At 37.9% G+C, this 24526-nt stretch overlaps 2 protein-coding genes and 1 long non-coding RNA gene across 5 annotated transcripts; 1 reads left to right on the forward strand and 2 right to left on the reverse strand.

Annotated features, from left to right (window-relative positions):
• Positions 1-581: 581 nt before the first annotated feature.
• Positions 582-1927, forward strand: LOC125799019 (uncharacterized). Its single transcript, XR_007437824.1, has 2 exons — positions 582-1115; positions 1203-1927. It is a non-coding gene; the product is annotated as an uncharacterized LOC125799019 (long non-coding RNA).
• A 1604-nt stretch (positions 1928-3531) lies between these two features.
• api5 (apoptosis inhibitor 5) lies at positions 3532-10860 on the reverse strand. Its single transcript, XM_049474562.1, has 14 exons — positions 10573-10860; positions 9150-9311; positions 8958-9051; positions 8786-8851; positions 8478-8629; positions 7827-8033; positions 7635-7739; positions 6611-6700; positions 6318-6496; positions 5615-5708; positions 5394-5450; positions 5211-5302; positions 4935-5077; positions 3532-4347 (listed from the first exon to the last, which is right to left on the reverse strand). Exons 1-14 carry the CDS (start codon positions 10642-10644, stop codon positions 4268-4270), a joined length of 1593 nt encoding a protein of 530 aa, XP_049330519.1. The 5' UTR covers positions 10645-10860; the 3' UTR covers positions 3532-4267.
• Positions 10861-13752: 2892 nt separating this feature from the next.
• On the reverse strand, positions 13753-23764 carry prr5l (proline rich 5 like). Of its 3 annotated transcripts, XM_007244243.4 has the most exons (10): positions 23531-23764; positions 21174-21256; positions 19226-19382; positions 18513-18593; positions 17844-17892; positions 17621-17678; positions 17301-17392; positions 17056-17190; positions 15497-15605; positions 13753-15401 (listed from the first exon to the last, which is right to left on the reverse strand). In XM_007244243.4, exons 3-10 carry the CDS (start codon positions 19345-19347, stop codon positions 15004-15006), a joined length of 1044 nt encoding a protein of 347 aa, XP_007244305.3. In that variant the 5' UTR covers positions 19348-19382; positions 21174-21256; positions 23531-23764; the 3' UTR covers positions 13753-15003. The 3 variants fall into 3 exon arrangements, with proteins under 3 accessions (XP_007244305.3, XP_007244304.3, XP_022528011.2); XM_007244242.4 differs by lacking the exon at positions 21174-21256; XM_022672290.2 differs by lacking the exons at positions 21174-21256; positions 23531-23764 and adding an exon at positions 19607-21155.
• Between the last annotated feature and the right edge of the window lie 762 nt (positions 23765-24526).

The following is a 24526-nucleotide window of genomic DNA, read 5'->3' on the forward strand; positions in this document are numbered from 1 at the left end:
AATGTGGGTAACTAGTTGACAGCTATAGCTAAAACATGTTGGTTGGTACAACCCCTGGAAAAAAAATAATATGGAATCCCTGGCGTCGGAGGATGTTCATTCAGTTGTTTGATTTTGTAGGAAAAAAGCAGATCACAGACATGACAACTAAATAATTTTAAATAGCAACTTTCTGGCTTTAAGAAACCCTATATGAAATCAAGAAAAAGAATGTGTCAGTCAGTAATGGTTAATTATTTAGACCAAGCAGAGGGAAAAGTTATGGAATCATGAAAAATAAACGAACGCTCTAGTTATAACAGCGTGCAGTGTCTGAGGTATGGGTTTAATCAGTGGCGAACAGTACTCTTTATCTTGCTCAACTTTCTCTGATTGCTGTTGTCAGATCAGCTTTGCAGGTAGGTCATGGACCATTTTCTTCAACTTCCACCAAAGATTTTCATTCGGATTAAGATCCGGACTAATTTTAAGATTTGCAGGCTTGATTGACCTTATGTGTCTTTTTTCAATAAATGTTTTCACAGGTTTTGCTCTATGGAAGGATGCGTTATCATTATCAACATTTTTTTAATTTATGGTGTAACCTGTAATGGGGTTATGGTGAGTGAAGCTGGCAGTGTACTCTTGAGGCTCTCCAGTAGAGGGAGGTAGTGCACTACAAATGTCTTAAGGCTTGCAGGCTTTGGTTTAAGTCTCGTGAGACTTTGTTTAACTCTCGTTTGGTTAGAAGCGTGCAGCCGCCATTTTTAAAAGGCTCGTGGGATCTTGCCCAGCGATCTTTTTGGCTCACTGCCAGGGATATGTGCAGGTAGCACGGAGGGCTGAAACTTCAGAGCAGCGTTTTTGGTACTTCATTCGGTTGGTTTGGAGTGTGGTAGGGCTGGAGAAGTCAGCCGTTGTGCACCAGGGAATCCGGTACACATTGTGGGAGTCCAGATACAGGAATTTAATAATTGTTTTAACCTGTTTTGTGAGAAGTTAAGCTAGTATGCCTTTGTGGCTAGTTTTAAAAGTATGCACTTGTTTTACAGTGTGGAATAAGAGCCTATTTTGTAGTGAACTGCAGCCCTGTGTATGCCGGTGAGCCAGTGTGCATTGTGGAAGTCCAGATACAGGTATCTGATGTTTCTGTTTATTATTGTGTGAGCTGCAGGTAAAATTAAATCATACAGCATGCTTATTTGGCTGTTTTTGTTTTAAAGCAGTAACATCCAGTAGTGGACAGCAGTAACAAGGGAAGTGGAGCCCTTCCAAGGCAGATATATAGAATGTTTAGAATATAGGTAGGTTCATGTTTTAAATTAGTTTTAATGAAAGAAAAGTTTTAGAGCTGTAAAGTGCTAATGGTGTGCTTTCTCCTTTATAGGAGTATCCCTGGCCAGTGAAAATGAATTATTGTTCTTTCCTTCCCCTTGAAATTTTTAATAGTAAAATATATTAAAGATTGGGTTTTAAAGGTATTAAACGTTAATTCACTTGAGTGCCAATTCTGTTTTACATTAAAATTGCATCACATTCAATTGAACCAGTTGGACAGTGTGGGGCCTGGTGGGAGGTGGTATTATTATAATCTCGTGTTAACTAAGCTGAGGTACAAGTCGTGAGGGTTCTCTTTTGGGGTGGAGTGTGTTTTCTTTAAGTTAATTTTGAATTTGTTTGATTGAGTTTGTTGTGTTATCTATTTTATTTATATTATTTTTTTGAAGTATTTGGTTATAATTGAGCCCTTAAACTCTTGTAAACTCTCGTTTATTTTCTTTTGGGGTATTATACTACCAGTTTTCCCACGTTCATGCTACCAGGCAATTAATTCCTTTATTAACACTGCCAATTGTGGATTTTGGGTCAATTCTTGTGAGCAAACGAGTTGTTGTTTTTTTTTATTTTTATTTTAGATTTTCTAATAAAGACACATTGTGAAACGTCATCATCTCTCTCTTATTTCACCTTGGGTAATCCACCACTATTTATCCAAACCTGAGTGGGGACCGAGTCAGTTGGTACTATCTACTACCCCTAGGCAGTAGTGTTGTTTGTTTAATTGCTTTGGGAATTATTAGAGGGTGTTATTATTTGGGCCTAGTGGTTTGGGGGGTTTACAATGGTATAAGAAAGGTGTCCAAAATATCAACGAAAACCTGTGCATTTATTGCAGATATAATAACAGCCATCTCCCCAGTGCCTTTACCTGACATACAGCCCCATATCATCAATGAGTGTGTAAATTTACATGTTCTCTTCCTGCGGTCATCTTTATAAATCTCATTGGAACGGCACTAAACAAAAGTTCCAGCATCATCTTGCCCAATGCAGATTTGCGATTCATCACTGAATATGACCAGTCATCCACAGTCCACGATTGCTTTTTTTTTTAACCCGTTGTAACCTTGTTTTCTGTTTAGGTGTTAACGATGGCTTTTGTTTAGCTTTTCTGTATGTAAATCCCATTTCCTTTTTTACAGTTCCGTTACAGACGTTGACTCCAGTTTCCTCCCATTCGTTCCTTTTTTGTTTCATTGTGCATTTTCTGTTTTTGAGACATATTGCTTTTTAAGTTGATTTCATTTTCCTGTCTTGACACTTTTGATGTCTTCCTTGGTCCATGGTCTTCGCATGTTGTTTGCATTTGGTCCAAATTTTAGACACAGCTGACTGAACAACCAACATCTTTTGCAGCCTTGCGCAATTTATTTAAGAGCAACAGCTCTCCCATGTGCGATAACTTCTTTTTAGATTCAGACTAACGAGCAGATCTAATTTGAAGCAGGTGTTAGTTTTGGGAATGGAAATTTTGGGTGAATCCATAAGTTTTTCACCAGAATTAAATGACTTCATAATTTTTCCCTCTGCTTGGTCTTAATAATTAAACATTACTGACTGCCACCTTTTTTTCTTGATTTCCTATATAGTTTCTTAAAGCCAGAAATTTGGCATTTAAAATGACTTGTTTTGTGTCATGTCTGTGATCTGCTTTTTTCCCTACAAAATCAAACAACTTAGTGAGCATCCTCCGAGGTCAGTGATTTCATAATTTTTTGCCAGCGGTTCTATATACTGAATATAAACCTAAATAAGCCAGATACATTTAATTGGTTATTGATATATGAGGATTAGAAACATATCTAACTTACTAGTTGGGAATTTGCAAACTTCTAGCTAACTGAGAAACAATTTATGATACCACTCTGAACTGGTTCAAGAACATTGTCTTTGCAGCATTAAAGTGCAAGAATATATTAAACCTCCACAAAGAAGAGTTAAACTGTTAAATCACTGTGGTTACCTTTAACATTACCGCTTTAACATGACCAGACTAAGGTGATTCAAATAGGGTTTTCTGCCTTTAATGTTACACAGATTTATTTTTTTCAAGGCTGTGTGTGCTTGTCAAACTGTGATGATTTGTAAATCAGTCACTTTAATATAAGGTCTAGATAAAATATATATCTAATTTGTGCATGTGTACATCACTGGCAGTACTACAAAACAACTTACCCTAAATTCAGCTGATTCAACACTGCATGCAAAGAATCAGAACTATGACAGTAGATTTATTTTTTTTAATCCAAAACACTTAAATAATTTCTCAAACTTCTGTAAAATATGCATGCAAAAGATGGTCCAAAATCAAACAAGAACTTGAAAACTGATGTAAAAATTTCAAAAAAATGTAGTCACTGAAACTTCTGTGATGGATGCAAGTTAAGGAAGTCATCATCCAGATGATGCACATCACTAAAAATGCCCCTTTTTGTACATACTTACCAAAAAATAAGCAGAGCCCAAACATGGGGCATAAAAGTAGTTTTGGTACAAACTTAAATATCTATCTTCAAAAACTACCAAACAATGACAAGGAATTTGACTGGGACTAGTTTATAATAAAATGCAGAGGGCAATGCACAAACTGTATCTTACAAAGTCATGTGAAGACAATTTACCCAACAAAAGCGCTGAAAACTATAAGGTTAAAAAAAGTACAAAGGATGTGTCACCATACAAAAAAACAATCCAAAAGTACACCCCTGCAGTGTATTGTTCCACAAAGAAAAATGACAAATGCTCTTTTAGGAGGGGAAAATGTTGCAGAATATTCAAAAACTACATTCTGAAAAGAGATCAACAAACTCGAGCAAACTCATGGATGGACAAAACACAGCGGTAAGTGGAGAGACTAACAAGGCTGATGGTTTCAAAACAGTGGAGATGTTGGCATGTGGCAGTCCTGCAGATGAGTGTGGATATGTAGAAACGTAGCAGTCATTCTTCAGTAGATCCGGCCTCGACTTCGGTTTCCTCTTCCCCCGAAGCCTCGACCCCGGCCACCTCTGAATCCCCCTCTTTGCTCTGCAAACACAAGATCTGTTACACACAATTCAACGCTTTACACACCTCAAAATACAAAGCCTTGTTAAATATTATCTTAGCTTCTTCAGTTGTAAACTAAAGCACTAACTGACTGCAACTGCGGTCAGCAATTAATTCAGATATTTTTTATGCCACATAAGTTTGATAGTCTTTGTATAAACCGATAAAAAATGATAAAACAGAAAGGTAAGCCTGAATACAAAAATCTGATTTTGAACTTTTGATATTAAAAGGTATGAAAGAAATGTATCCTGCTGTTGTTGGACTAGCTCTCTGTACTATATTCTACTGAACAACCATTCCAGAACAGGTCGAAGCTGGGGGTTTTATGCCCCTCAAGCACACACCTGACATTAGCAGTTCTATTTGTAGGTAGTAGATAAGTTGTGTGCGTGCATTTGCGTATCAAAAAATGGATTCAAATTAAAGGGCACTGTTTTCTTCAAGCTGCACAGGACAAGGCAAGGTAAGAATATGCGTATCTTTGACTAAGCAAGAGGTGTGTTCAGCTCACCATCCTAATGTCACAGTAAAAACTAAAACACTATTCAGAGCACTAAACTCACCGTAAGAGAAGTTTCCAATGGTAGCGCTATATTTCCCACTAGGGGGGTTGTATATCTGTCGAGCATCCCTCCTAGGCAAAGGAGAAACCTTCTTTCCACCAAGGGGTCCTGCATCAGTGTCCTCTCCAGATGCACGCTTCTGCCTACAAGAAGCACAAGAGAGGCCTCAGACAAAGACGCATCTCTATGCAATTATAAGAGGTACTAATAACTTTATATGTACAGAAATAACAGAAATGTGGAGGACTGGTGGTGAAGCTGGTATAAGAGGCTTACCCCACCACAGCTGCTGCTGCCTCAGTTTTCTGCACTGGCTTCCAAGACAGGGTGATTGTGCTTTTGTAGGATGGAGGATTATGGAAGAGATCCTGGGGGGGGGGGGAACACCATTAGCAAGTGTAGGTTTAAAAAAAAAGATCACTCAGTACTCTTGCAACAGTTGAAATATTACCAAATTACCTTGATGAGGACGTTGATGTTGTTGGTGATTTTGAGAGCCACAACTTTGATTTTATTCTACAGAAAAAAAGAAAAATAAAATAATAAATGAAAATCTAGTTATGGTAGTTTGAAAAATATTCACTATTTATTTACAAGCAATAACTTCCAAAAAAAAAAAAATCATAAGAAGCTTAAATATTGTTTAATATGGTTTGACCTGACCAATTACATTCCCATACCTCTTCAGTCTTTAGTGCGTCGCCAGTTTTGCCCTGCAGCGCCACACGTAGCTGCCGAATGTATACTTGCAAGCCTCGTGCAAAATACTGTAGCCTGTGAATCCAACAAAATGAGGAAGACTATAAATACACACTCCACTGCAGGTCCTCCACTCCATGTGTTGTTTTAACACGAATAATTGAACTACATCACAAGTACACATCTGTGCTTCCCCTGAATTACCAAATATTATTTTACTCAGCAGTTGGCAATTAGCTAGTGACATTGTCAAAGTAATGCAGCGTGGCAGAGTAGTGGTGTGATTGGAGATAACTATGTTCTTTCAGTCGTATTATTAATTGTTTTATACATTTATACAAAACTTTACCTTATTGCTTAATATCTGGGCTGTGTGATCTTTAGTTTGCACTGTCTTTTCAACTGTAGCACAATGACACAAAGCCTTGGAGATTGTTTGCACTTTTTCAGGGATTAGCAAGGACACAGAGCTAAACACCACTGTGATAAGGACTTGTGGTTGCCAGACAGGCAGGAACTGATCACATCATCAGAACTGAGCCTAAGATGTTAACTAGACAATGCGGATGAAGTTATATTGATATATTATTTCCAATAATACTTTATACAACTGATTACATATCAACAGTCAAAAAGGGTAAATCACAGAGCTGTAAATTCCTTATTAAGGATTAGGACACTTGCCTGATCTTGAAATCTTTTAACTTCTCTGCATCAACCTTGTCAATAAGGAAGTCTGGTAACTTTTTGCCGAGTTGGTGGAAGCTGAAGAGCAGACACTCCACATAGCTGAACTGAAGCTTGGGTTCTTCACTCGTAGCGTTTTCCCCGTTCTCTTCCTCGGGTGGCAGAGGCATGAACTCCTAATGTCACAAATCGGAAAAAAAACATGTTTAATTTACACATTTTAACAAGATGACTGAAAGTCTGACCATGACCTTTTAGATATGTAGGTTTAAAACTAAGCGAGATTTTACCAGCAGCTTTTCAAAAAGCATGGTAAGGTTTGCCTCCAGCTTGTCCATGTCACCACAGAATGGGCTCATCTCAGCCAACAGCTTTAGGACCTTCAAATACAAATGGAAAGAAACGCACACTTGAGATATGCAATTTTGTTTTTTTTACATTTAGTACAAATATGCAGAATTACAATAGTAAGTGCTCTAAATGATCAGGTTCTAAAATACGACTAAGCCATGTTTTAAACCTGCAAAATAGCTAACATGCCCTAAATTCAACATACACATTATAGGAGCAGCAGTAAAAGCCTAGAAATGAAAGGGAAGTTTAAAAAAAAAAAAAAAAAAAAAACATTGATAAACTATTTTAAACTAACTAATACTATATATGCATGTTATGTGGCATGTTAATGACTGAAAAAATGAAATGCTAGACCACATAAAACAGGTCATTGCTCACTGCTGCATTAGATTACAGTGAAAGGCAACCCCAGGCTACTAAAAGGCCCAGTTCACAGATGGCATTAACATTTGTCCTAAGTGCTCCAATCACAAATGATTGGCAAAAAGAAGAACCATTCACACCTGACATTTCACCAGTCATTATCACTGGAGGAGGGACGGAAAAGTGGTCTTGTTTAAGCAATGACAATTATTACGGGCGGTGTTTTGCTCTCAGGGAAGCATTGCTATTCACACTATGTAATATGTAATAAAAATGCTATCATGTAGTCTCTTAACACCTTTGAATGCAGCCTGAGTGATTGGATTATAATAAATCCAGCTTTGCACTGGCAATTTATCAGACAATGCAAGATGAATGTTAATGATAGGCCTAATTGGCTTGCACTTGTTTGTTGGTCAATTTAACTATAATACAATAATTCAATTCATTATAGACCACTTGTGTTTGGTCATGTAATCTTGTTGCCATGTTATAAAAGCAACAAACAACTAGAATATCACACAATCATATGTCTTATGACTTTAGGATTATGCTAAGTTATTCGAAATGTTTTCAGATTTTTCAGAAGTCACTTACTTCAAGCTGAATGTCCAATTCTGCCACAGGACTGGTAAGCATGCTGAGGTTGGGCAGAACGTGTTCACAGAAGTAGGTAACAAATCGAGTGGAATGGACATTTTTCTGTGGACAAAGTAAAATAAAGTTAATGCAATGACATAAAAGTGCTTAGTGTGGCACATATATAATGTGTGTGTGTGTCTAACATACTGAAAAGAGTGGCAGAGCTTGACGTGTGCACTGCAAGAGACGATCCACACTGTCAGTGTCAGCAGGGTTAAGGGCTTGCTCCAAGAAGGCCTGTTCCACCACGAGCTCAACAAGCTGTTGCCTCCCACTAACTGTCTGCAGGTACTTCAGACCAGACAGGACCCGCATGAGCAGCACAAACTCCTCACCCGTTACATCTTCCAGTACCTGCACCACAATACAAGAGGTGATACATTAAGTATGGCCAAAATGATATCAAAACGTGGAAAATTAACTGCCCTTAAATATCAGACTAAACCCCTATAAAATCACAGAGCACCCCCCGTGAAAAGAAACAATTTATGCAATCCAGTGCCTGCAATAACAAAAGATCAGTCTATTTACATGGATGGATTCTGGAGATTTGAGTTATGACTACATTCAGCAGCTTTATTTCTGTTAAGATCTGGTACATTTGAACAAAAAAGGCAGACCCAGAACGCAGGATCAACAACTCAACATTAGCAGCTAAAGTACTATTATTTATATAACCTGTAAATAATACCCCACAGCTCTTACCACTATCCCAATAATGATAATGATTTACACAAAAGAAGTTGTGTTACAGAGGCTAAACCAGAAAACCAACAGCATAACCACCTAACACCTTACCTTTTTCGTCTCAGTGAAGATGTAGTCCTCAACCTCCTTGGTCATGATGTCCTCTGGCATTGTCTTCAGCTTGGAGGAGAGGAATTTTATTGCCCTTTCTCGCACAACATCCTCCCCTTGCAGAATCTGACTAAACAGGCCTCCAAGTGTCCCTTTAAAAATATTGATGGTGATCAGGTTGCCATCATAATTGTATAAATGACAATTTTAAGATCAAAACAGTAAAATCCAGACCAGAACTGGCATTTTATTTAACAACAAATATTAACATATTTAAAAGTCCAAACATATTCTGTCAATATGATTACCTTTGGCATCAATTTTGAATATGGAGATTAACGCAGTGTTTACTTGGTTGAATTCTGCTGAATCGTCTGGATATGGAGGGGAAAAAACAAGCAGGTCAGCACAATAAAAACAGACAAACTCAAACCTTTTGACTGGTAGAAACCACAAGGTTAATGAACTTCTTTGCTGTACCTGTTTGCAGTAGCTGTGTGAGTATATCTGCTACTCTGGGTAAATTTTCTCCAGAAGCAAAACGTGGTAGTTCTTTAATGGCCTGCCTGCGAATCTATAAAGGATAAAGAGAGATAACCAAATTACAAACTTGTCAATAACAAACACAAACAGGTTATATAGAAAAAGAAATCCCCTCAGACAATATATTACCGATACATCTTCATCTTCACATAAATCCAACTGTGCATTAATTGCTGCATCTGCAAGCTCTGGAAAACTGCTGAAGAATTTTGGAATAAACTGGGCTGCCAATCGCTTCTCCTTTGGGCCTCCTTTTACACCATCCAGAATAACCTGGTAGGCCTCTTTATGCTGAAATCACACAAACAAAAATATTTAATACATAGTATGGACAGGAAGTACCAACATCATGAGCAGAATTTGTTTTATAGAGGGAAACGTATTATTAGCAACATGTTACCTTGTTCTACAAAAAAAAGAAATAAAAAAACTACACATAAAGTGTAAATAACTGGTTGTCTAACTGTAGAATTGAAGAGGGTTAACTGCTGGCTACTGTAAACTCCAAAAAGACATTACAGTATCAAAAAAAAAAAAAAAGTACAAACAGTTAACCATACTTTATAAATTGTTCCCTCAAATTCAGAGATGATAAACAGGGATTTGAATAGCCTATAGGTATGATGTTATGATTAATAATATCTTAAATTATGCTAATTCATAATTTAGACATTCTGTAGTAAATACTGTTTATTAATGTGCCCTTACTTTAAACTGTTAGCGGGGTATATATTGATTGTTTATTTCTCACAGGAATCTGTGATTTAAGAAAAATGTCTGTAAAAGTGTTGCGGTTTAGCAGTCAGACAGCTAGGTTATACTGTTTGCAATTTCAGAAATGTAAAGAAATTGCAGACTCAATTTAACTAGCTAAGTTCATAAGTACAGAGAACAACTTGAGTAAATAGTAAACAAATTATTTATACCCTTGATGTACATATAATAATATTCAGTAAAGGGTAAACCGCTTCCTTATTGGAGATTTACATTTAGAGTATTTATTAGCCACGTAAGTAGATATTATAATAATTAATGTAGGGAGAATTATCAGTGGAATATCAATGTCAACAAACTGTTTCAGAATAAGAAATAGCCTCCAAATAGCCCTGAGACATCCACGCCTCTGAAGCCATGTCTTGTTTTGGTACGCTTACAAAGAAAATAAAAGACTATAATATTTACAATCATTATGTATTAATAAGTTAGCTGGTATATTGTAAAATTAAACATTTTTCTTGGGTTAAAACGTTTCCCGAGACTGACCAAACCAAACCAAACATAGCTATGCTAAGCTAAGCTAAGACTAGCCTAGCCTAGCTCAGTGTGTAGTCTCCCGGGCTACAGCTAATCAGCTAGCCAGCCAAATAGCTAACCTAGCTGAGTTAGCCTAGCCGAGTTAGCAGCACCAGCAGAAGGCCACGACAATAGAGAGCCTGTGTTTTTAAATAAAACACGAAACAGCGGGCTCTGACCAACACTACGAGCTGTAATGTAACACAGCGAGCCCGCTGTTCAGCCCGCTTTAACCCGGATTAATGAGAGAAGTCCAGACCTTGCTCAAATCTTCTTTAGCGTCTGCGAGGATCCCATAGTTACGGTACAGCTCCTCCACGGTGGCCGCCATCTGCGCGAGTCGGAGCGCACGGAAAGTCAGATAAACACGAGCTACGGAAGCCTCCCCCTCAGCGCGATACCAACCCAGTACTGTCTAAAACTCCCCCCGCATCAGAATCGACACCACACCGCGAGCACAACACCGCAGAGTCCGCCGTGTCCCCGTCAGTAACACCGCGCAGCCCGCCTCCGCCGCTCTCACACACGGAGATACAAGTGAAGCGGTTCCGCCGGGTTCAGCTCCTCTCACACACAGAGAGAGACCACAGAGACCGGTACAGCGCCCCCTACCGCGGGGGGACCGAACACAAACACTGCTCTTTATTCACAGTACAGGACAGAGAGAAACTGATACCTGTTAAGCGTTTTTCTCTTTCAGGTAAATGGAACATGTATTTTTTTAAGGTAAAAAAGTAATTCTGCCTATATTAAGGGGTGAGAACCTGATACTATCAGGTAAGCACTTGATCCTCACAGTAGGAAAAAATGCTATTCTGTGGGCCACTTAGTATCTGGTGCTCTCACACTATCTGTTGCTCACAACTTAGTATCTGGTGCTTTCATAGTACCTGGTACTCACTACTTAGTATCTGTTGCTCTCATAGTATGTAGTATAGGTATACTATCACGTAAGCGCTTGATCCTTACAGGAGGAAAAACGCTATTCTGTGGGCCACTTAGTATCTGTTGCTCTCATAGTATTTTTGCCAGAAAAAATTACACCATGTCTCTTTCACCTGAAAAATATACACAGTGTTCCCTCTGAGGCGCCATAAATAGGAGTTATCATTGTATTAGACTGGTTATAATACGTTTTTACATTCATGAGACATGTAAGATCATACATTAAAGGTTTGTACAAACTAGTTCACACATACACACACACAAAAAAAATACTTTTTTTGATGTAGTATTTTTTTTAATTAATATAAAACTCAGAATGGGCAGATTTCCATGTTGGATACCAAAGAAAAAGCCTATACATTTGTGATGTGCTCAGATTTACTTTCAGTGCTACACTTTTTACACTGGGTGCTCTGCTGTGTCCTCTTTTCTCAATGTTAAGGAACTATACTATATGGGCAAAGCATCGTTTTTGACTGTACATTTCTCATCTTAGGTATTCTGCAGATATGTTGTGTGATATGACTTAAATGGTCATATTAACATAATAACCCTATATTAAGAATACATTAATATGCAGTAGCAGCTGAAAATGCAAAGAAAACTCTATTCAGAGACAATAATTTTACGTTGAAGTGGAACACACTAATTATACATGAACTGTTCTTCCGTTACAACAATCTTTTTTTTATAGGTCAAATCATAATAGTGGTCATTTACAGATGCTGTCTGCTTCACTAATGTCTTCTTGCTTCAAATTCTCTCAGTATAACTCACTGTGGCATTCTAACCACTAACATTTTCTGCCTGGAAAAGAGCACACCCATCAGGTTTTATTTAGCAGGCTTCAGGCATTCGAATGTGCATGCTTGTGAACTTAGGGTATTTTGGCTATTCAGGCCAGGGCTTGGATGGAAGTCCGTCTTTTTCCTGTCTGTGAATTTCATGAGTCAGTTACAGAATGTAAAATGTTGTGTAGAGCTGTGTAGCTAATAATTTATTTATTTACACAAGGCTTTAATTAGTCTGTGGTCACTTAAACATTTTCTGCAATTGACAATTATGTCTATGGAAAATGTTCATCGCTCATTCATCCCTACATGCTTTTTTTGTTTTGGTTTGGCAAACAGCTCTGTACTCACAAAAGGTGCAATTTCACAACAGTAATTTGAATACAGTAGAGATACTGCACAAAACATGGCAACAACAGTAAGTAACTATAGCAACAATTAATTTCATGGAAATTACATCAGTGATTAAAGCAAGACATCTGACTGAATTCATTTAGAATAAAGTGGGGAAATAGATAGGGAGAATTATGATGAGCCTGAAGCATGTACATTTACACCCCAGCTACAAAAACATCATTGTGCAGGAATTAGTATTAAGTGTAATCGACTCTATGAAGCTCCACTATAGGACACGTTTTATAGTAGGCATTCAATTTAAAATTAATTATTGCGTTAATTATTATATCTCATACCAAGTCATCATTTTCAGATATTAAGTGGTTTGTATCTTAAGATGTTTTGCTGACTTATCTCAAGTATCTCAAAATAACAACTTGGTATTTCAAAATAATGAGATAGCAATTTACATAATAATGTATAAAAAAAATTGAAATACTTTTTTTTAGGTTTAAACGGGTTTCCTTACAGATAAAGTACACTGATAATAGAAAAATTCCACAAGATTGAAACGAAATATATCTGCAATCTTCCAGACTGTTCGGTTGCTTAATCTGGCTCCATAAACATCACAGTCACGGCCACAGCTCATGCATCAAGAGAGATCCGGCATGGCAACATGCGTCAAACTAATGTGGAGGTGGAAACGCACCACTTGACATGCATTTCTGGACAAGCTGAAAGAGGCACAATCATCACTAAAAGTGAAATAAGCACATAGGCAGCCAAGGTAAAGTAATATAACAGATTTTACAAACACTCACAAGTGAGTTCCTGCCTTTATCCTGTAGTTCTAGTCAATTCTAAATCTGCTATTTTAAGGTAAAAATAAAAGTGATCTTTGAAAACACTGACTGCATTCAGTTAATATCTATCATCTAGTTTTGATTTCCCACAGAGACAATCCCTCATTTTATATTTAATATAAAGTGCACTAAAGTGAATATCCCACTGCCATGCAATCTTACCTAGGAGTCTTATGTCCTTGAACTGCACCCTCACTTCCCTCAGTAAGGTCAGATTCCTCAACACTGCCACACACAGGTTTTCCTGGAGGGGATCAGCATTCACATAAGGCCACTAAGCTTCTTAACTCCTTATCTATTCTAGGAGCACTACATCGAAACAAGGTTTGGTTGTAGTCCTTAAGGCAACAACCCCCTCTTGTACAAACCCGTCCTAATACACTGCTATGTGCTGTAACACCTCTCAGAAAAGTGTGCCAACATCAATCTCTTTTAGATACAAACAAGAGTGTCTGCAACATAGTCTTCTGACAACAAAGAATCATAAATCAGCCAGAAGAATACAAAATGAAAATGCTTTATTTTGTCTTTGTTTATTTTACAGTAAATTGACACTACTGTACACATTACTGAACACAATGTCACAAAATAAAATAAACATAATTAGTCAAACATAGAACATATTCTTTACATAAAATAACAGTTTCCCTCAAGACACTATAAACTATGAAAGAGCATAAATGTCTCAAACCAAGAAAAGTGTAAGGCAGTGACCTTAAGTCAATAATCCCATACAGCTGAAAGCTCAGTCAGAAATAATACCTCACTGTAGCACTGGTGCGCAACTTCAGTAACAGTTCAGAGTCCAGTTTGCCAATTTTCCAGCTCAAAAGCATTTGAATTAACTTGTCAGTTACATGAACGTCTTATCCAAACAAGTTAATATTGCTAACAGTGAAAGCAGGCCAAGATCCAACAATTAAGACAAATGTCAGTTTTCCAATGCTAACAGTTGTATTTTTGCATTTACTGGTGGTTAGTAGATTTAGTATTACTATCTGAACCATTCCTATAAATATAAAAAGTTCAGTAGTTGTGTCACAGTGGGGAACAAAAGGAAAAATGTCAGCAAACTGTCCTGCACCCTGGCCAGCCAAGTACAAGTTGTGAACCCCTGCCTTTCTGCAGCTATGTAAACTCTTGTATCTCAGCAGGGCTGAAATTCCACACAGCTTTGCCGTTTCCACAGAGGGAAAGTCGCAGCCTTTTTAGAGAGCTACAAAGAAGGTGACTGTGCTAATTCCATGTTCTATTTAGCTCTTTAAGCAGTTCCCTGGATAAACTGTACCAAAGAATTACTATTAATGTATGTTAAACCTACTGCACATTGAAAACTGTTACAGGAACTTGAGAGGAGAAGTTTATTTGGGTGAAATGTTCCACTGCCCACTTTTAGTTTGCTCTTTTATGATTAAATTAGTTAATTGTGCAAATTTGTCCAAAAATGTACACTTGAAGCACCTGTATGGTCCACTTCTACACAACTTATGCCAAATATAATTCCATAGGAAGTTTTGCAGAAAGTGTTTCAGTGGTCAGTTTGGCCTATTTTACACTACAACTGCTTTTGATGCCCTATACAATTCCATTGCTAGTGAAAATACCTGAAATCATTGTTAGGCTTTGTGTAAGATGACTCGTTTCTTACCCAATTTTACTGCAGATCACAGTGTATGTAATAAGCAGACCACTCTGGATCAAAAGCACGCTTGGTAGGCATCTTCAGGGTACTCCCTGGTCCATTAAGACACTTCAGCTTGCCAATTCACAGCTCAGGTGAGCAGGATTCGGACGTCTTAACGATGATGATGCAGCTGATCGCAAGTCCAGTATTACTGGTTCACTGGAAAACGGTCTAGGAGACCCACATCTCCCTGATTTTATTCCTTGGATGCTCCCACTGTCATGATCATCATCATCATCATCATCATCATCATCATCAGATGTTTGAATTCTGTTTGTGATGGAGAGAAGCTGGATGTCTGAGTGAATGTTAGCAACTGTGTGCCGCCGCACGCCTCCGGTCCTCTCCAAATAGGCCTCACCTTCGTGCTCGAAGAGAGGCGCCAGCAACGACTCCGGACCAAAAGGTGTGACTGTGATCTCTGGCTGGCCAAAGTGCACTGAGGAGGACTGTTCCAAATGACACTCTGGTGTGGAAGTAAGAAGGACAGGTCACATTTAGTAAGAACATGCGTTTCTGTCGCACAAAAGCCAAGTTTACTGTTGCAAAGCCAAAGCTCACCCGAAGACGAGTCCTGGTGGCTTATGTAGAGGTACGGTGAAATCACCATATCCACCAGTCTCTCCAGTTGGTAGTACTCTTTTCTTGGCCCACTAGGCTCATGAATACCCTGCAAAAAAATAAACATAGAAACAATATTATAGTTAAGGTACCATATAATTAGTAGCATTTGTGTATTTTAATTTGTTGTTGATGTATAAATAGTAAGTATGTGACTTTTTGGGCTGGAGAATGTTCAGATACAATTTTAGATACTAATTTAAAAGCTCTGTCATTTTGCTTTAGATTGAAACTGCTAGCCTATCAGACCTTAAGTCTTTGTATCTAGAATAAGAAACTTTTAAGAAACTAGGATCTAAGAAAACTGTAATGAGGGGCTTAAGTGGTTTTATTTGCTGGCCACAAATGTACACAATATAGCCTTGTCTAACAAAAACACCTTTTTTAAAGATTATCTCCATGTCCAATTAGATAGTGTAGCTGTCCTCTATAGGTTTGGCTCTGGGAAAACATTGTCACCAGCTGGAGGGGCGAACATTTTACCTTAACACAGACTTGGTCTTGCCTGTTAACCTTTTTAGCTGCTCCCGTGGCTTCAGTGAATACATACCTACAGGCAACCTTTCTACTGACTGACTAGCATTAGCCCCATTTTACTAACTTAACCATTGTGTTTAAACCTAAGTAGTTTTAAGGGGATAATACACTATATGTCCACCATGTCTAATCAATGCATTCAGCTGCTTTGCTGATTGCATTCTTTGTTGCACTCATTGCTGACACAGAGGTGCAAATGCACACTGCTTTCTAGTCCCTGTCTTGAAGTATTGGCAAAAAACAGAATTCCTATGGAGCAAAAAACAAAAACTTACTGGGAACATGTCTAATGCTAGCTGTGGGTTAGTGGGGTATACAGCCCCAAGCTTTCAGCTGTGGAGCAGTGGAACTGTGTTCTCTGGAGTGAGGATGTTTCATCCAATACAGTTTTGGGGTTTTGACATTTGCCTGTTCTGCAGCACTGTTAACAGATTTTCTCAAACAGTGTTTGAGGTACATGAAAAAGTTAACTGTATGTACCACACTCTCTCTCTACAGTTATCTGTTCTAGGGTCCCTACAAACTTGTGTGTGAACGTGTGAGTGGACTCATTCATCCATTTATTCTGGTCAGTGTGCCTCTTGCAATTGTAACAATATACATCACAAAGGACCTGGATCACCTGAGACTTTCCCAAAGATGATTGAAAGAACAGAATGTATAACAATGGTAGTGACATGATACTATGGAGTCACCTACATGCATGTAGATCCTTTTACTAGTAATACTACTTTGTGTAACTCTTTACGGGTCTTTTGGGACTTTTTGCTGACGTAAAAAGAGATACATCCAAAACTGCTATTCAGTTACTGTCTTATAATTTGTACAGTAATTTTTATTCAAGATACGCTGCGCTCATTCCAATTAAACAGGACTAAATACACTCTTTGTACTGAAATGATCAGTTTGTCAGTTCTTTAGTTTTAGCACAGTTGTGATAAAATACTGGTCACATTGCCTACCTGTAGTATGAGCAGCATCTGTATTATAGCAGGAGGGTAAGGGGCTGTTTGCAGCATGTTCTCCAAAGGAAGCTTCATCAAGACCAGGTCCCTAAAACCGAGCAAAGCCATCTGCCTCACCGTCAGCTCTTGGCCCTGCACACAAGCACACACACAGGAGTACACAAACCCAGAACAATTGGTCACATTGTCTGTGAACTGGCACTGACTAATCACATGCACAGTGAATGACACTGCTCAGTTACCTGTACAGGATAGAATATGGCTTGAAGCGTTGGCAGGATCTCAGTGAAAAATGCTACCCACATCTCAGACAAAGCTTGGAGGCAGTTTTCATCTGGGCAGAAAAAAAGATAAAAAGAAAAAGATAAAAAGCCATGCAAATACATGCATGCCTAACTAGAGCATGCACGGGCCTGAGGGTATCTCACATTAACACTTACAGGCCACATTTACTTTATATTATGATGAATCCCTGCAGAATAAATAAAAAACAAAACTACAATGATAATACTGTATTTGCTCTAACTAAGCACAGTATAAAGCTGCATATTGCAATACTTACCATCATGATGCTGAATCTTTTCCAGTATATGTGCCAGTCCTTTGGTCAGGAGCTGATCCTATGTGAAAACATTAAAATACTGTTAAAGAACATCATTTAATAAAACAAGCATGCACATTTTATAGTGTGAACATTAATGATGATTTGGGATAGTCCTAAAGTAGTCATATACTTTTTATTTTACAAGAAGACATTAATCAGTAAATTAGTATTGAGTCATCACCTGAAAGTACTCTGTGATGAAGGAACCCAACTCTGTCCTTTGAAGCCACCTGAGAACACACAAATGTATTAAGCTGAAGTTATCCTATCAGGAAGGACACTGTCTACAATGGGCTTAATTTGAAGAACTAGTTCAGATCTGGCCTGGTTCAGTTTAATCTAATTTAACCCTCTGTTGCACGGTGTTGCCCTCAAGCAACAAAACTCATTTTTAATTATTACATTGTCCTTTCATTTATTATTGTTGTACATTATAAATATGTTTAATTAAGAGACGGAAATTTTTGCAGAAAATAAGAAATGGCTGAAATAAAAAAAAAAAACATGCAGAGCTTTTAGACCTCAAATAACGGAAAGAAAACAAGTTCATATTCATAAAGTTCAGAAATCAATATTTGGTGGAATAACCCTGGTTTTTATTCACAGTTTTCATGCATCTTGGCATGTTCTCCTCCATCAGTCTAACACACTTCTTTTGGATACATTTATGCCACTTTTGGGGCAGAAATTCTAGCAGTTCAGGTCGATTTGATGGTTTGTGATCATCCATCTTTCTCCTAATTATATTCCAGAGATTTTCACTTTGGTAAAATCAAAAACTAATAACTTTGTAAGTGTTCTCTTATTTTTTTTTATTATTATTTTTTTTAACCTATATAGTTTTTCTTACCTAATGCTTTCATTCAGGCTGTACAGCTCATTGCTCTGAAGTCCTCCTCCTTGGAACACTTTGATGACAGCGGTTTGGACACTGTAAAATGTCAAATAAATCAGCCTTAAAATAAGGAAGGAAGCTGAACATGCTCTCTGACTGTTCCACTATGTGAATATGAAAATATGTGCGTAAAATAAGCTGTCATTTGCATAGACAAATGCGCAACTTCCCTAGGAAAGGAATTGTAAAAATGCATCTAAACCAGCTCATCCCAGTGCAAATTCTCTCTGTGGTGCTGACTGGACGTGTATATGTACATTTCCGTTTCCGAAGTCAAAGTCTCAATGCTTGCTGACAGTCCCTGTTTTGCCCTGAGCCCACCACATCTGAATAACATCCTGCTGCACACTTCCTGAAAGAGGGGCAGTGGCAGCCGTTTTCCAGAAGGAAATTAAGAAGGCAAAAAGTCCTCTTTTTTATTGTTATCATACATGCACACAGGCAGCAGTAGCCCGTTATCAAATATTTATCAGCAAAACAACATTTTAATAACACTTTACTTTATTCAGCTCTATTGCCTTTTTACATACAGATTTAAGCTAGATCTCTGGACCAGCAGTACTAGATAAAGGACATAGCACATTATTGTACATGCAAAACAGAATGCAGAAAACTGTATGTGTGATTAAGTTTGTACATTTTATGTTTATGTATAACTGACCACCCACCTGTTCCACACACTTGCATTAGAGAGCTGCAGGGTTGGAGAGCTGGCATGGAAGCGTGCCAGGTCTGAAAGCACTGGTGAGCTCATGAAGCGAGGCCTGGGCCGCCGAAAAGATCCCATCATTCAGTGAAAGTGAAGCCCACCAGATAACAGAAAAACTGCAAAAGCAGATGAGTGAGACGGACAAATCAATGCCAATATACAGGTATGTGCTCTAAATAGAACTTCATTTAATGTAACCTAAGTGAGTGCGTGAGAATAAATGAGTAGGAAGATTTTAAGAAGGGTGTTGTTAACACAGTATGTGTCTGTGCTGACTCAAAAGATGCTTTTAATGTGTCATTCTGAAAGCCGCATAGAGCGCTTATGCAGCTGAACTCACTTCCTTTGGTCTGTAGTCTTCAAGCTTCCTGCCTAACCTCTGCAAAACCGTGTTCCTGAGCAGCATGACAACAACATGCAGTGCTGTCATCTTAAAAAAAAAAAGAAAAAGAAAACTACTGACGTCTATAGCACCTGCAACACTGCCTGAATATCGCATTTTTTTCTTAGTTTCTTCTGAAAACATTGGTTTTTAATAAAGAGTTTATCCTACTTTTGTTGGAGAAACTCTCTTCTGTCCAGAGAAGGTTTTCTACAAAATCGTGGAGCATTCCTGTGAGGATTCTGACTGCATTTTCACCCCTGCTCCTCCCACAAGTACTGGATAGAACTGCTTCACATCTCAGTATTGGGTCCTACTCTTGTTCTACTTCACCACAGGGACAGATGTGTTTTTGCAGATGTGTGAAAACAATGGGTGCAATATAGTAGCTGAATGCATCAATTTGAAGGGTCGTCCACAAACATTTGCGCATATGGAGTATCTATAATTGTCTGTCCGATCTGACCGATTCAATACACCAGCTGAATTAGAGTCAGTTAAGAACATCTGATGCTACTGATGCTTGTGAAGATGACAACAGCTGTCTCCTTAACACATGCATGCATGGTCATTGAGTGTGCTGTAGATCTCTGACTCAGGCCATACTGCTCACACATAACCAGGCTGTGCCTCACCCTGACACATTGCAGCTCAGTCCCACACACATCTGACACCAGCCTATGAGCCCCAAAAATAAAAGGTTCACCAACCTGCGTAACAATTTTATATATGTTTTTTATATACTTTTTTAAAAACACACACACACATTTTAAAATTGATGTCCTAATAAAGATATAAAATTGTACAAAAATATGCAAATTCTATCTATCTATTTTTTTACTTTATCTCCAGTCACCACAGACAACAACTTCCTCCTACTGTAAAACACCTGCTGACTCAAAACACGCTTATGATAGAAGCTAGCTCCCCACAGGGTTCTAATAAAAGGTGCTGAACAAGTTGGTTTTCTGTTCTGTACTTACACTCACAGTGACACTACTGGTTTGATAATACACAAATTTCATAACTGTGCCCCAACCTCAAGCTCTAGCCACCAACCAGCCTGTGCTCATGATACAACAGCACATCATAAAATACAGCTGCATTATTCCAAATTGCAACGTGATATGTTGAACTGTTACATTCCCAAGGGACTCATGTGAAAATTACTTCTAATTATCATCACTGCTATTTAGAGGAGGTTGAAAATACTGGAATATTAATTTGGGTAAAAAAAGGCAGTATATTTATGCTTTAATGAATCACATTCTATTTCTAGATCAGCTAAATTAGAAAACTAGGCACTGGATGGCTACGGATACATAAACTTTGATTTTCTTTTTCGACTGCATAATGAGTACGAACAAAAACGTCATACAGATCTGCTCGCCATCTGTCAATTATGGGCATATATGACTGTCAAGATGGGCAACAGAACTTACTCCCACTACTGCTGATTCATTAGCAGCTTTCGGGCTCTGGACAGACTTGGGGGGGGTGGGGGTATGATTCCATGCATCCTTACCTCAGAACTAGGGGTTTTGGAGCTCTCTGTTTAGCTCTGGAACGTCACTGTATTGAGGACTGTTTGTACATACTGCTGCTGTCCTGTGATAAAGCAGATCTCAGTCATGGGAAACTACTCAAGAGGGTTAAGTTAGCTAATGCAATTAAGCACGCAGGCTCTACAGCTGTGGATGAAACTGGTGGAGTTTCTATTAGTGGTGCTGGTCTGAATCTTAATGGACATTACAACACAAGCATTAAGAACATTACATGTCAACAGGATTCAAACGCGGCTTACCCAACACTGCATTTAAAACAGTTTCACAACACAGCTGACTATAGTCAGGACAGCATTATATTAAAATGTAAAAATATTTTTTTATTCTAATAATGTTTTTGACAATGTCATACAGTCAAACACAAAGGTTTAAAAGAATGGCAAGCTGTTTCAGCCTTAATAACACAAATGATACAAACCCTAACTGTCTCTAGATCTCTTTAATGTTGTTTTTACTACGTAGAAACTTTTAGAAAGTTTAGCCAGAGAAGCCATGAATGTTTTTTTATTAGTATAAATATCAGATCTCCAGATCTATAAAACCCTTCTGACTAGATATACAGGCAGGATGACTGCCACATCCTTAAAGTAATTTTGAGTAGTTGCAATTTATTATTAATTTACATGGAATCTTACTCTAGCTATCTAGCTTTTCTACTAGTAGATACTTTCAATTCAGAAATCTGAAGTTCAGTACTGACTAGTAAAAATCCATGTCAACATGGTTAATTAGTACAACTAATTAAGATGGCTAATTAGTACAAACGATAATTCAATAAATCTCTAATAAAGTTCGGACTAGTAGTAATGTGCAGTTAGGATATGTGCAGTTTTACTATGCAATTCAAGCTTTGACTAATAATAATAATAATAATAATAATAATAATAATAATAATAATAACAATAACAATAACAATAACAATAACAACAACAACAACAACATCTAAAACTAGACACAATTGCATTAAGACATATGAAATTAGAATTTCTACTAGCAAAAAATGAAATGGATAGAAAAAAAAAATCAGTGGTAAAGCAGTAAAAAATTCACAGTTTATATTTGTGCTGGCAGATTTAAAGTAATCAAATTCATTTGATTAATTAAATTACTGTTAGTAGATAGACATTTGTTTCTAAAAGAAACCTGTAAAGAGTGATACAAAGAGCTTATTTTTGCACCATGTTTGATACAAAAGCTGCATGTACAGCTCTGGAAAAGCCGCTCACTAAAAAATGACGAGTTCCTTGTATTTTACCAAACTGAAACCCTCTGGAATATAATCAAGAGAAAGATGATCACAAGCCGTCAAACCAAGCTGAACTGCTTGCATTTTTGCACAAGGAGTGGCATAAAGTTATCCAAAAGCAGTGTGTAAGACTGGTGGAGGAAAACATGCCAAGATGCATGAAAACTGTGATTAAAAAGCAGGGTTATTCCACCAAATATTGATTTCTGAACTCTTAAAACGTTATGAATATAAACTTGTTTTATTTACATTATTTGATGTCTCATTTTCTGCAAATAAATGCTCTAAATGACATTTGTTTGGAATTTGGGAGAAATGTTGTCCGTAGGTAAATATATATATATACCTACAAATAGCAAAATCAGAGAAACTGGTTCAAACTGCAGTGGTCTCTTAATTTCTTTCCAGAGCTGTAAGGTTGAAAGAAACAACAGCTTACATGTTAATTTAAATGGTGCTGTCTGTTTACAGTAAAAAAATGTTATGCAAGAACTTCTGCATCTAAATCGTAATCGGGAATTATTACTTGATAAGAATATCAATTTTTTGTACAATATTGCCCGGCATTAACTTATGTCTAAAATAATAATTTTCTACATGTAAAAACAGCATTTCAGAGATTTGACATTAGATTCTTTTTCTGGTAAAGTGGAGTTTTATCTAGTAAAGAGTTATCAGCGCTGGTGTAATATTAGGCTAGACTGACTTGAAGTGGATAAGAGTATTTAAGCTCAGTTTGCAGAGCTCAGAGCTGAGGTCAGGAAGGTCATGATGAATGCTGAAAAAGTCACAGAGCTCAGTGAAAACCAAACCACTTCTACTCAGCCCTGATACAGAAACACACAGCTACAGAGAAAACTCCACAGCATGAGTAACTTACTTCTGCCAGTCTACGCTTTATTTATAACATTAGTGTAAGCTGAACGAGTGCACCCCGGTTCAGGATGTGGCCACCCGCACGCACACACTCTCTCTCTCTCTTTCACACTCACACTCACACACACACACACACACACACACACACAAAGACACACACACACACACACACACACACACACACAGGGGTCTCACCCGCTCTCCGCCTCGGTCCGAGCTGTAGTCTTTTCAGAAATTTTATCTCACATTTCTCCCTCACATCTCCTTGTAAACCTCCAGCGGCCGGCTCCACTCCTCCCCCAGCAGAAACTCCATTAAAACTCCCGGTAAAGAGAGAACCGCAAACACCGGCTGATCCTCAACAAGTGGAGAAAATCAGAGGGTGATGTGAAAGCGCGCGAGTCCAGCATGAGCCTGCAGTGGGCGGGGCTACAGGGCGGAGTTTCTGAGAGTGTGTGTGTGTGTGTGTGTGTGTTTGTGGGCTCGTGCAGGGGCATCAGCGCTGAACAGGGTAGTCAAACCGTGCACTTAGTGAGTTATATTAGAGAAACGGTAGTTAAAGTAGTTTTATAAGTAGTAGTGCACAGGTAGTGTAGTAAAATGCTGTTTATACACACAGTACCTCAATAAGTCGACTGAAGAGCTCAAACGAATAGGGAGACTGACTCCAAAATTAATTCTGTGGAAATGCATGAATTTTATAGAGATATTTCAGCAACAGCTGAAATTCATGCATTTCCATTGCATGTTTTTCCAATTAATTTTTTCATAAACTACCTGTGCACTTTCAAAGCTCTCAGTGCCTCTTTTTAAATATCAAATATCATTCTATCAATGAGGTTTGGATCTACTTTGAGCTTGTTAATGGTGTAAAATTAGCAATTTCTTTGGGTAGGCTATGCCCCTATCACTATCATTGCAAATCTGTTGGAAGAATCGGCTAAAAGCGCTGTATTTTAGAATGCTGGGGCAAACGGAGGTAGTATATTTGAAAAAAGCTCATACTCTTAGTCATGCTTCACAACAACCTAAATTCATTTCACACCAGATTTCATGGTTGTATATGTATGGTTTGTATTAAACTTAACTTACATTAAAATATATATATTGTTTGTACTATATTTTAATAGCCTGTACTATGGTCTTGCAGTGTAGAAATAGACATTTAAATAATAATGACTAATATTAATG

The sequence above is a fragment of the Astyanax mexicanus genome, chromosome 2 (assembly GCF_023375975.1).
Source record: "Astyanax mexicanus isolate ESR-SI-001 chromosome 2, AstMex3_surface, whole genome shotgun sequence".
In the NCBI taxonomy this organism is placed as follows: Eukaryota; Metazoa; Chordata; class Actinopteri; order Characiformes; family Acestrorhamphidae; genus Astyanax; species Astyanax mexicanus.

Excerpts from the sequence above, each read along its gene's own strand:
- api5 (XM_049474562.1), bottom strand. The coding sequence starts at position 10,644 with ATGGCGGCCACCGTGGAGGAGCTGTACCGTAACTATGGGATCCTCGCA. Across the intron at positions 6,497-6,610 it reads TGCTTTTTGAAAAGCTGCTG|GAGTTCATGCCTCTGCCACC; the intron begins GTAAAATCTCGC and ends TTGTGACATTAG. Across the intron at positions 5,303-5,393 it reads ACATCAACGTCCTCATCAAG|GATCTCTTCCATAATCCTCC; the intron begins GTAATTTGGTAA and ends CCCCCCCCCCAG.
- prr5l (XM_007244242.4), bottom strand. The coding sequence starts at position 19,347 with ATGATGGGATCTTTTCGGCGGCCCAGGCCTCGCTTCATGAGCTCACCA. Across the intron at positions 17,679-17,843 it reads TCATCACAGAGTACTTTCAG|GATCAGCTCCTGACCAAAGG; the intron begins GTGATGACTCAA and ends GTTTTCACATAG. Across the intron at positions 17,393-17,620 it reads AAAGATTCAGCATCATGATG|ATGAAAACTGCCTCCAAGCT; the intron begins GTAAGTATTGCA and ends TTTTCTGCCCAG.